The sequence below is a fragment of the Chelon labrosus genome, assembly GCF_963514085.1.
Source record: "Chelon labrosus genome assembly, chromosome: 22".
Taxonomy (NCBI): domain Eukaryota; kingdom Metazoa; phylum Chordata; class Actinopteri; order Mugiliformes; family Mugilidae; genus Chelon; species Chelon labrosus.
Genome location: NC_140355.1, coordinates 14,371,540 through 14,384,826, shown reverse-complemented (window position 1 = coordinate 14,384,826; position 13,287 = coordinate 14,371,540). Strand labels below are relative to the sequence as shown.

At 43.1% G+C, this 13,287-nt stretch overlaps 1 protein-coding gene across 1 annotated transcript in view; it reads left to right on the top strand.

Moving 5' to 3' along the window:
- Positions 1-13,287, top strand: part of astn2 (astrotactin 2) — a gene marked incomplete at its 5' end in the record, with an annotated part of 268,101 nt that overhangs the window by 42,914 nt on the left and 211,900 nt on the right. The window contains one exon of the mRNA XM_084572312.1: positions 8,573-8,760. Coding sequence (XP_084428438.1) covers positions 8,573-8,760 — 188 coding nt within the window. The remainder of the gene's footprint in view (positions 1-8,572; positions 8,761-13,287) is intronic.

The following is a 13,287-nucleotide window of genomic DNA, read 5'->3' as shown; positions in this document are numbered from 1 at the left end:
ATCACAGCAGAAGAATAAATCTGTCTGAAGGGGTGAGCCTTATTCGTGGACAGTTATGGGGCGGCGGCGCTAGTGAGACAATCGGCGAGCGTTTCATCTCGAGGAATACAAGGTGTAGTAAAGTGTCAAGAGTATGAAGTGGGCTCTGCAGCGGGGAGCATGTGGGGAGGTGAGGTGAAAAACAGGTCATTCAGAGAAACAGGTGTTGAGTCAACAGAATTGGATCCCACGGTGCTGATTGAGAGAGGGAGCGTGGTGACAGCAGCCGGCTGTTCTGAATGTTAAAAACTACAGCTTCTTGTATTTATTTGCATCCGTCTTTGCTTGTCATTTTACAAACTGAATATGATTAAGAATAAGAAAGAGAAATCTATGTTTCTATAGCACTATTAACACTTAACAAATACATAGAAATCTACCATTTGAAACCTATAATAAAACCTTAACATCTATAAAACACCAGTAAAGGCTGACTGATAATAGTTTGTAGAGATTTACAGGAAATCACAGATCACAGTCAGCTGACGGGGGCCATAAGCTACGGCGTCAGCGACCCTATGCTGACCCTAACGCCGTAGCCTGACATGCACCTCCTTAGAAATGTGACTACGCGCCGCGGTGACGCAGACCACAAGAGCTGTGATTGGTCCGCTTGGTAGTAGCATGTTTCCACTTTACTGTTTCCGGTTGCTTCTCCATCTCTGCAGTTTTCGTGTTGATTGTTTTGGATCAGTAAAGATGGAACACATTGAGGCAAGGTTAAAGGGAAATTACCGTTTTTTACAACCTGGACCTTATTTCTGGCATAAAATATGGTCGTTTACCCATATAACTTTGGTGTCATTTGGAGTCGTTCGGATGATATTTAGATCCGCGTATATCTTTATAGTGGGAGTGACTGGGGCACCGAAACGCAGCCTATAAATAACGCATTTCTGCCGCGAAACTCGTTCATTTCACCAATATTTTGTCATGATATGCTAGTGCTATTCTCCGTGGAGTCCGGAGTTACCTGTTATCTATTCGCGGACGTGCAGCTGTTTGTTGTTCTTTGGCCGACTGTTCCTCTCTCTGCCTCCACATCCTCCTTTCACCAAGCTCAGAGGTTAGTAGGTCAATCTACAGACCCTGGATGATGATAACAGGTAACCCTGGACTCAATCGGGAATAGCACTAGCGTATCATAACAAAGTGTTGGTGAAATGAACGAGTTTCGCAGCAGATAATGCGTTATTTAGAGGCTGTGTTTCGGTGCCCCAGTCACTCCCACTATATGGATATACGCGGATCTAAATATCGTCCGATAATGACTCCGAATTACACCAAAGTTATATGGGTGAGTGAACGATTGTATTTTAGGCCAGAAATAAGGTCCAGGTTGTAAAAAAACGGTGAATCCCCTTTTAACTGAGGAGGTTCAGAAATACAAGCATTTGTATGACTCGTATTCTGCGAAATTTTGGCAAAAGTTTCAGTTGCCATTGTTAAAAGTAGAAACAAAAATGAACTTAAGAAGCAAAAAAGACAGCAGCAACTAGCGTTTGGGTGGCGTTCTTACAGAGCGAGCCAGACTGACGAGTGTACAAGTATAAATGGCTCACACAGGCATGGGCTACGTGCATAGGTTACGCCGTCTACCTACCACACTTAACTGCGGACGCCCTGTCCCTATTCCTTTTCAGCCGGTGCCCCTTGAACTGAGAGTAGACCTCTGCCTGAGGATTTCAAGGTGTCTGCCAGCCTGTATGGTGCTAAAAGTTCAATGATGCAGCCAGGTGCACGGCCGTGAAGAGCTTTAAAAGTAATCAGTGCGATCTTAAAATCGATTCTTAAACATACTGGGAGCCGGTGCAGACCTGCTAACACCGGAGTGATATGATCCCTTTTCCTGGCTGTGGTAAAAAATTTAAAAAAAAAATCCTTGCTGGTGAAGTTTGTACTTTCTGGCTGATCATTAAAAAAATACTAGTATTCTCTTTCTGCAGTGGTACAGGTTTGATTCCAGTCTACTCCCTTTGCAGCATGTCACCGCCTCTCTGTTGCCCCATTACTTCCTGCCTCTCAGCACGGACAATCGTCTAATAAAGACACAAAACAAGAAACGAATATTAGAAGAATGTTAGCATTTCCTTTATTACTTTTTTTTCTAAAAAAAAATAAATATAATGAGACCCCACACAAGGTGTTTTTTTATATTCAACAATTTTTATGTGCCAGAATCAGTTAGTGCTAGCATGCATGGAATTAGTGTGCTGCGTTAAAATGCCGGTTGATGGTTAATAAAACAATTGGACTTTCCAAAGAATTCCACCACGACTGGCTGAAAATTAAATTGTGCGCGGCTCATTGACGCCGAGAAAACGACACTGTGGTGTTGGTGCTAAACTGATCAATTTCGGCTGAAATACAAACACATTGGTTTCCTCACTACTGTGTGGCGGGATTGTGTAAACATTCATGACATTTCCTTGATGTTTTTATAATTGTGTTCATTTTCATTGGTCTTTATGTGAATACCAGCCATTTCATTAGTGCTTGTAATTAGACATTAGTGTGGCATTTAGTTGCTTGGGTGTTAAATTGGAAGCGGGCCCCGCATGCCTTTTGAAGCTAATCTTGCATTAGCTTAAATATTCCATAGCTCCCGCCAGGTCATTATAAATGCTAATGGCGCAATTAGCATTTTGGGAGGATGTGACATCAAGAGCAGTTACTAGCTAATCAATGAGTCATTTCTCTTAACCTGTTTGTTTTGATCATTTCCCGCTGAGGGCTGGCAGCGGTGGTGAAGTGAAAAGACGTAGAAAATTTGCCATTGTCATATCTGACAGAGGTGTTTTGAGGCTGAGTTTGAACGTCTAGGAGGTATGCTAATATTCAGGAATATTTTTGATGAGTGTCAGACCGATAAATCCTTTCCCTCCTGTCTCTGTCTGCTCGTCTCTCTCTTACTCCTACGCCCACCTCTACTCTTCTGTCCCCGCTTTCATTTTGGGTTGAGACATCTGAAACCGACGAATTCGTCCTCATTCACTCGCATGAATTATTGAATTTCTCATCTGCCTATTGTGTTGTCAACCGCGCTATAGGACCGCCTGAGCAATGAGATGTGCGGATGTGCAGTTGGCAGAAGACTGACGCCTAACACCACGTATGTAATGACAGGCTGCAAAGTGCCTTTAGGGTGCCAGCCTTCATCATAGTAAATGTTGATGACACGCACTTGTTGCGCGCCTGACAAACTGTCAAGGAGCTGTCAGATTGGCACAATCACTCTGCGCTGCTATGATCACCTTTACACTGATAAATGCCAACGTTTGGGGAACACGTGTTGTTGTTTAGTCACAAAGGAGGCCGCGTGGGCAGGAATATGTTTGTTTGCTCCTACATAATATATTCTCATGTAGGAATTTGCACCGCTTTGAACTAGTGTCTATCAGACTGCTGGAGGCAGCGGATTATTATCAACACACAGCCTGATTATGCTATCATTTGTAGTCATGATGTTGAAGATTGTTCCGGAAAAAAAAATCATCATAAGAGTAATGGAAAGTGTAGTCTGAATTGGAATGACATGCTGAACACAATTTCAGTTAGAAATAAGAACACTGAGGATTGAACTGAAAGTGTATTTCGGTAATACATTTTTTAGTAAATGGTCCATAGACAATGCCGCTGTGGGCTCGTGGAATTTCAAGGATATTCTTTTCAATTTAGGTTCAGCTTTGAATCAGAAAATGTACCCAAACCATCACAGGAACCATCGCAGCTCCTCTAGATGATGTCAAAGTCAACACAATGAGCTACCAGTCGCTGCTTATTCTATTCTAATATTGACCTGTTGCATGGTGGAATTTTTTTTTTTACTTTTAACAATTGAAGCAGCTTCATATGATTTAATTGTCAGATCAAATAAATGGATTTAATATGGCTGCAGAATTTTCACAATGCCAACATTGTCGTTGTATGTTTGATCAAATAGGTTTATTGCTGCTTTCTTTGGCACATTGGGGGAACCTTCCCCACCACCACTGCCTTGGTTCTGCTCTGATTAGTAAATGTTGCATTTTTCCTCAAATTGCCATTTGGGGTTACAACTAGCACTCACAAATTTGATGAGAAAGAAGTCTATATTCACCATTAAGCCTCATTTAAGGTACGTAGCCTACGCCGGGGCGAGCCATTTATACTTGTGCGCTCGTCAGTCTGGCTCGCTCTGTAAAAGCGTCATCCAAATGCTAGTTGGCGCTGTGTCTTCTTTGCTGGTCGGGTACATTTTTGTTCCTACTTCCTGCTTCACTTTCAACAATGGCGACTGAAACTTTCGCGGAAATTTCGCCGAAGCCTTTCCTCGATGTGTTCCATCTTTATTGATCCAAAACAATCAGTGCCAAAATCGTGAAGGAGGAGAAGCGACCCGGCAATACTAAAGCGGAAATACGCTACAACCCAACGGACCAATCACAGGTCTTGCGGTCTGTGTCGCCGCGGCACGTAGTTACATTTCTGGGGAGGTGCACGTCAGGCTACGCCGTTAGGGTCTGCGTATGGTCCGGGCTGTCGCCGTAGCTACGCCGTCAAATTGACGCAGAAGCCTAAACTGTCTGTTAGTGAGGCACTTATAGATGCAGATTTTAGTTTGATGGAATTTTGTGGTCAGACTAGATTTTATTATGATCTGTCAAAAAAACACAAGCATGGCATGTCTCCAATGTCTTTCCTGAAGCTGTGTTTCACTAAATCATTGATGGACACATACAGATGCTTTCTGTTTTTCTTTTTTTTCTTTTTTTTGGTAGGCAGGAAGATGTCTGTGTTTTAGGGTTGGAGTTCCCTCCGCTGTGTAGAGGCTCCCAGGCCTTTGTGTTCTTGCTCAGTTGTGGTGGGAAAACCTCAACTCAACAAATATCCAACTCTAAGAGACTGGGCTAAGTGGAAATCGCTCTTGTTCAAGGCGAAATTTAAAGAATGCGAAAGTAAACCCAGAATTGAACTCGGCACTCATAGCGCCAACCTTTGGCATGACGAAGAAAAGATGAAAAGCTCTTCAAGGAAAAGCAGACAAAATTAAGGACAGAGGAAAAACACAGCGAGATGCAGAGTGAGCACTTGTATTGAGTTCTGCTGACATTGAGCATTGAAGAAATTTCACTTATATTGTAAGTGCCCTCGGAAAGGATTTATCTTGGATTTGTGGAGTGCTGTTCCGATTGTCAAGAGAGAGACTAAATGTTTTCACTTTTGCTTTTTAATGCCAGTTTTCAGGGCCAGTTCTATGTTTTGTCCCGTTTGCACTTGGCATTAGCACGTGTCTTTGATGATCCTTTCACAACTGGGTAGCTCTGGGAGCAGGTGTTACACACTGAGGCCTCATTGACATCTAATCTGCAAATTTATAGTTGGCTGAGGCTACATATGATTAAATTTAGTACCTGAACAAATGTGTCGTGAGTCTTGCTGAAGGACTGTCTACTCATGTTACGAGTGTGTCAAACGTCTTGGGTTTGCCTAGGACGCACCAAAGCCCAGACTCGGTTTACATCGTTTTTATTCCTCCGTCTATTCATTTCCGGAAGGGTAGGCACGAGAAGACATTTGGTATTTGCAAAGGGAAATGATGTGGGTGTTTATTTGCATACAGACTGGGGGAGTGCGAGCAGATCGCAAGTGATCACTCAAGACACATTCTAATATCAGGCGTACAAAGTCTTTCCCTGAACTTTGAGGGCATGTGTCACTAGTCAAGAGATCCCCTGAGTCAAATGTCATGTTTCACTTGTCAAATGTTAAAAACAAAATGTTTTTGCTTACAGAGAACTGTATTATTTCATCCACGGTGAACTGAATCTTACAACCGGATGCTATTTAATCCACAGCAACACAAAAGACCAGCGAGACAAGACAGAACCATTGATAGAGGTATTTAAAACATGCAGCACAGCATTTCACTTGAAAATATTGCACTGTTGGTGCAACTTGACTCTTAAAGGTCAGGACTTTTTTTTTTTGTCTGCCAAACTGCAGCCCGTTTTATCGCAAGACCTAAGCAAATTCGCATGAACTTTTTCCCCTCAACATCTATTTCTCCCTAAATGTATCTCTAGGGAGACTTTAAAACGGGTAATTTGCCGTGAGTTGTCGCACCGTGAGCTTGAACTGTAGTGTTCTGGGTGGAGAAAACATTTTGTACCTGGTAAACGGGTTTTACCTTTGAAAAATGGCTGGCAGCGATGTAAAGAATAGCCTAAACGGTGCAAATCCACTTGTCAAATAAGCCTCAAGATCGCTCACACCTGGCGTCCATTGTGGTATTTCTTTGGCCTGCCCTTGTCCTCCGTTCGAGAGTGTTTCTGACGTCCGTTCTGGGAGAAGAGCGTCAGTCGTACTCACAATGAATACACATGTGCACGCTGTCATGCACGTGGACACATTAATAATGTTCCTCCTAATGAATTACAAGTAGACCTTGAGGCCATACACCTATATCCCACTAATGTCTGGCTAGGCGCCCAATGACAAGCCTCACAGCACAGAAGACAAGGACGAACTCGCACACACGCCAGTCTTTTGTCTTAAAATAGCGTGCTTACCGAGCTTCCTCATCTACATAACAATCGCACAAAGGTACATAACAACTTTAGGAGCCCTATTACTGTCCATCCATCCTGCGTGTGATTGCTTCCATTACTGCGCGATTTGCTTTTTGCTTTTTTTTCTCCACAGCAAAATCACTTCTAATTTGGATCAGACTAAGTGTCATTGTTGTGCAGAGTTATTTAAATCTGGCTGAAATGCACAAAGCGTGCCAGCCGACTTTCCGAGGTATATTTGACAGGCGCTTGATGAGCTCCGTTAGCAGCAGTAACAGATGGCAGGAGGTGCATCACTGTTGGCCCAGCAGTCTAAGCCTTATCTCCTGTCAAGGTGAAAGGTCGAGCAGCGTGTCTCCAGCCTGCAGATTAAACACAAAGAGTTGAATAGGCAGCAGTTATGGCATTTAAGAGTTTCACACCCTACAAAATTTTATCATAAGCTGCAGTCAGCAAAAGCATAGAACGTTTCACAGGTCCATTGTGAGAGGGAGGATGTTACTACTGTCCTGCCAGACAGCTTAGAGGTAGTTATATGATAATGTGTATGTTGATTTAATACTGAAATGATCAACTGGACTAGAATAAAGCAAATGAAAAGAAATGCATATTAAATTAAGCTCTTTACTGACTGTATTTAAGTGATGCTATGAGTTAATTTGACAAAATAGGCTATGTAATTAGAATTTCTGTCATTTTCTGAGGGAATATCTGTTCTGCACGCACACTCCCTCCCTCCCTGCACCTACAGGCCTGTGCCACTATTGAGCACAGCTCATGTAACCCTCCCCTGATGCCCGTGTCCTCTGACCCCGGAGTCAGCGGGCTAATAACCAGCTGCACCGAAAGCCATTTGTCATTTGCTACCTGCCGCTGATAGGAGATGTCAACAGATGTCTGCGCCCTTGTCACCCGGCCACATGACATACTGTATCAAGCCTCGCAATCGGAGGCTCCCCGAGGCTCCCTCAGTGCTCCTCTACTGAGCAACCACTCCCACTTGATAGCATTAGATTCTTGTGCCACGATCCATATCAAGATAAACTACCGATCCCCCCCCCCCCCCGCTCGGTTTTTTCATCTCTGCTCCACAAACTGCAATTGTGTTGGGGTTTTTTTTTGTTTTTTTTTTAATTTGCACATTTCCCCTCTCCTCCGCGTTTAAATGTTTCCAGCATCCCTTTGATGTTAGACACTTAAGTCCCAGCGCTGGCCTGAGGCTGATGGTTTTCTACTGGCATGATGTGGTTTTATACTGGTGCGACGGATGATTTATTCAGATTAGAAGAGGACGCCAAATGGTGAGACGGCATTTGCTCAACCGCTGTTGACATGCGCATTTAATCAGGCTTAACAGACCGATTGTCTCCCCCGTTTCAGATTTTCTGTCTGTCGTTCTTGCCTGATTAAAAAAAAAAAAAAAAAAGAAAAAAAGAAAAAAGATGAGTGTAAACAAATGGATATTAACGGGGATAAGCCTTTTCCATCTGTGACTCGTTTTGTCTGTAATTGAATTGATTGCGACGGCTGAAGCGTCCGTGATGCTTGCCACTTGTTGTTTTTGGACAAATCTCTCATTAATACCGTGGGCGACCAAGTCATCGTCATCATCGTCGTCGTGAAGATTGCTAAGATGCGCAGGATGCACAGCGGTATCAAAATTAAGACGACTTAAGACGCCTGTTCAGCTCTTGAAGAGTTCGAAGTTTCTAGTTGAAGCAGACTGTTGATGTGCATGGAGACAGAGGACTAGAATACTAAAGCATAGCCTCACATAATGCGAAACGATCTTTCTGTTTTTTTTTTCTTTTTTGTCTTCTAAGTCTATTTACTTGTTTTTATCTCTGAAAGCTCCACAGAATAAAGTTAGGAGGTACTTTAACAGACAGTCTAAATGTCATTTCTCATTGATTAAATTTTGTCTCACAAACCCATTCCCCCCTTTTTTTTTTTTTCTTTCCCTTTCTCCTTGTTGCCTCCAGAAATGTCGGGTACAGGAGAAGATATATCTCAGGTGCACTGGAAGCAGCAGTGGTTGGAAAACGGGACGCTGTACTTCCACGTGTCCATGACCGAATCTGAGCTTCTGGCACAGACGACGCAACCCACAGCCCGGGAGCCTGCTCACGTACTACATGAGCACATGCATCTCCTGCACATCTCGGTTATGGTAAGTTCTAAACAATAAAGCATGACGTCTTCGGTTGTGGCCTTGTTTGCATTCATGTAGGAATGGATGTGTGGGTTTGGATATGTACAAAAATGCACAATTGTTTTTCTTAAAGGAGTGTCATATGGTGTCATGCCTAAATATTGTTCACATTTTCCCCTGCACAGGCAATATCTTCCTATTTGGGGGCTGACATATGATTTTGTCAACCTTAAGTCTCTGCACAAAGTGGAAAAAATGTCATCCACGAACATCGGTGACATGGGGAATATTCCCTGTTAACTACAGGTTGGTGGGCTAAGCACTATTGCACAAGCCAGCCAGCAACATGCCACTGCTAGTCAGTCACATGGTGTCTCTTCCAGAGCATTCTCAGGACTCAAAAATCATTCACCGATTTTATTTTTTTTTTTGTCACAAATGGGATGGATGGGAACACTTCACATATTTTTTCATACAGAGTTGAGTCCTAACTCGATTATGTCTACAAACCATTCCACTTTTGAGCTTTATTCTTCAACAGAAGGGATCAATTAAAAGTTAATGGTGCAACTTTGTTGACAGTTATTACTTACAGCGATCCTTTGTGGACATCGTGGAGGATTTCAGCTGCCAAGGCCGGGACTGAAAGCCGGCCGTTAGACAATGGTGCAATGGTGTGAAAATCCAACAAAACTGAATTCTGCAAAAAAATAAATAAATAAACTAGTTTAAACACATTTTAGCCTTTGGCCCACATCCATTGACTGTATAGAGAGATGGACAAACCTTCCCCAATTGAGTGTTGAGTGCTCCACTCCATTTATCTCCAGGCTAATTCAAATGGTCCCAAGAGGTGGACCTTTCTGTCGGCATTTCTGTTGCAGGTTGACAGAAAGCTAGCAACCAGTTAGGGCATCTGCCTGTCAGTAAAAGGGAGCACGCTTTCAAATATCCATAATTTTAATAGTCTCTTAGAACTGATGAGCGGTGAAACGTCTTCAAGAAACTCTAGTTGCCTTTCTTTACCGTTTTTGGATGACTGGATGACTGAGAACCTTCGCAGACATTTAGACAGGTAAGTTATTTCAGAGGTCGCTCCTCATAGAGATGTCTCGAATTGCGACATTTTTGAGACCGATACCAGATTTTATTTGCACCAGGCTGTAAACGTTCCTCTCTAAAGTCAGACATTTTCCACGGAGGCCTATGTGGATTGACCCGAGGTGCCCCACAACCAGATCTGCATACAGAGTCAGTTTATGGAGGGGGTGCGTTTCCTGCATGCTAATGACCCGTCTGAGGCACAGTATGTGCATGCTGTGGGGTTGTCAATCTTCATTTAGAAAGTGTGCCGAGACAGCCCCGCGTAATAATACCCTACACAGCTTTGCGATAACGTGGCGTCGCGTCACATAATGAACGTGCTGATGTTCCTGGTGTTTGTCCTCCCTGATGGTTTAAAAGCTTTTTTTTTTTTTTTCCAGAGGAGGCACTGAAGTTAGCCGTGTGAATGCAGCGGATGGAGAGGATAATGTCTTTGTGGGGGAGAGGTCTGGCGTAGCGAGGTTACGAGGTTAGGATCTTCAAATGTCAGACTGGAGCTGTGATGCTCTCGGTTTATTACTTACTGCTGATGTGATGCTGACAGAGTGCGGGAGTGAGGGAGTGGCGGTGTTTTCAAGTGTACAATTACCGAGCGTTGGCAGTTGCAGTGGAAAGTTGATAAGGCACTGATGGTGACAGACTTAGTTGGCCTTTATGTCCAAGATTTAGATGTTCTCAAGTGCAGACCTGCAGAAAGAGGGCTGTATTTATCCAGGACTATGACCGTGATGATTAAAGATTAGCCATTGCTAATACGTTCATGTCCACCACACACATGCCTTTGTTCGGCAACTCCAGCATTAGCTCTCCTATCTTGAGCTGTTTTTTTTGTTGAGACCAACCTCTTCACCACCTTCCGCGCTTTAATTGAATGAGTATTTGTTGAAAAGATGAATATTTATTCATCTCACTTTGTGGTTGTCAGTACTCGTCTTGCTCAGCGCGCCCGACTGTGTTTCTCACAGCTCTATTCTCCTCTCCCAGTCTCTCTTTTCTCACATCACTTCACCCATTCACTTTCTCCACATATTTCCAACTTTCCAGACTCCCAGTCTCATGTTTCACACCCGCTCAGTTGTTGACTTTTTCTCCGCCTCACCTCTTCCCGCCACATTCTCTATTTCTGTCTCCCGTCTCCTCTCTGTGCACCATCTCCTCCATCCACCCCGTGTGTTTTCTCAAATCCTCTCACTTCTCCGGCACGCAGTCCCACCTCCTCTTCCATCTCTCTCGCTCTCCATCAAAACACTTTTGGGTGACACTTAACTTGAAGGGGTGTGCACAAGGCTGCCATAACAATGTCCTGACAATGCCACAGAAAGTGACACAGACATGAATTAAACATTGTGAATTAATATGACGGTTATGTGAAGTGTGTCAATTGGTTTGTGTCACTTTCAGCGCAAAACTGACAACACAACCAGAGATCTGGCTTGACAACATGACGTTACACGTTACTGCGTAAAGTTGAATTTTTTTTCTAGTCGTCTGCAAGTTAACACTTCATGTTGATATCGTTGTGAATGTTGTAATAACGCAACTTTACTCGTTGAAACCCACCGCAGCACGTGAGTCAAGAGAATTTCTTCGTACAGCCTTCAAGACAAAAAGTGGCATGACCAACAAAACCAACATTCCCAAACATTAAGCAAACATTCCCAAGTGTCCATTATGCAACTGTTCCTTTCAAAAATGTTGCCTCATATCATATATGTAGCTATGACCCAATGTTACGGTAGAAAAATCACATATAAAGCAATTTGCTCATGGCCTGTCGCCTTCGTAGCTAGTGTCGACCTTCCATGCTGTGGGTTTCTAGGTAACCCTTGTGCGAGTGAAGCAACATAAAGATATTGATGGCGTGTGGATCTGCCTCTTCTTATTGTCACCACTCTCTAACTGGAAAAAAAATGCTGTTGCTCCACCTGGGTTCAACCGACTCTCCAAAGCTGCTATTGGCGTGGTGAATTTGGTTTCCTTGCGGTAAATGTCACTGGTCGCTGCCTCAATTGACTTGAAGTTGAGATGACTTCAGCTTGGTACCCACCAACGTCGCCAAAGGTTTGTTATCCTATCACTGTTACGACTGGCACTGTTACAACAATGTCAATTGTCCTTTGTCACAACATTACTTCTAGTCTCTCCCTGTGAGTACAACCTTTTACATTGATTCACTTCTGTTCTGGTGTCCAAGTAAGTGCTAGCAGTGTGACGTTTTACCAGCATACACAATGCCGGGATCCTGAAACCAAAGCAACTGAATTAAATTCAACTGTAATGCTTTGTATTTTTTAGACACTTGTGATTTAATTACAGTGACATATTACAATGTCTTATCTAAAGTATATCCATTATACAATCGTGTGGTGTTCTCTGCTGACAGTTATGAAGCCTTTTAAAAATCTGCCTTTCCTTTATTGTCTTCATTTGATTTCCTAATATTGTGTGCATGTTTTCGTAAGACCTAAAATATTCCCAAAATTCACAACTCCTCCATGCAAAAGATAACTTTTCTTGCACTCCTCTTTTCATTATCAAGGCCCAGTTAGAACTGCAGCTGGTCTAAAATGCAGCGGCGAGTTTATAAAGTAAAACTAGATGAAAGCAGAGTAGGAGAGTCGAAAACAACTAACCTCGAAGAACAAGGAGTCCTGCTATAGATACTGTACTACTCCCGCAGAGGCCTGATCGCAGCGTCTTCAAGTCACTCCGGGAATACATGTGACGGAAGCAACTGAGGCCGCCTAGGACTGTGGCAAGTTCTTCAAGATGTTCCAGGCACTGCTGTGCGCAAATGTAGCGAACAGATGCTCGTGTTATCATTTTTTTATTTATTTACTGCACTTTAAACTAAGCCAGTTGTTAAAGTAAAACTTCATTGCATTACTTTGAAAAGAAATATCATCTTTAAACTGTATATTCTAATATATACACTGATCAGGCATAACATTATTGTGTAAGTTTCCCTTGTGCCTCCAAAACAGTTCTGACTCATCACAGAATGGAGACAATGACCATGTTTACATGGTCTTTAGTATCCCGATTTTGATCGGGTTATTGAAGTATCCCGTTTTTGTGTTTGTCCATGTAAACACCATATCCCGAATTCAGAAATCGGGATATGCCCATTTCCCGATTTCAAGAAACCCGGTTTTGCTACCTGGAGTACTCCGATAGAAGCCGGGATACTGGAGCATGTATACACCTTATCCCGATTTCTGACGGCTGCCCACTGTCTGCGCAGGCGCGAGTGACGCCAAGTGACGCACTAGATATACAAACAACATGGCAGCAACGAGAACTTCTCACTTTTGGAGCGACGAAGAGACAGAATTTTCCCTTAAAGTAATGAAAGAACTAAACATGACGACGTGTTTAGATGGCAGAAAACACCAAAATGCTGATGTATTCAAATCTGTTGCGGAAAAGCTACGTGACACT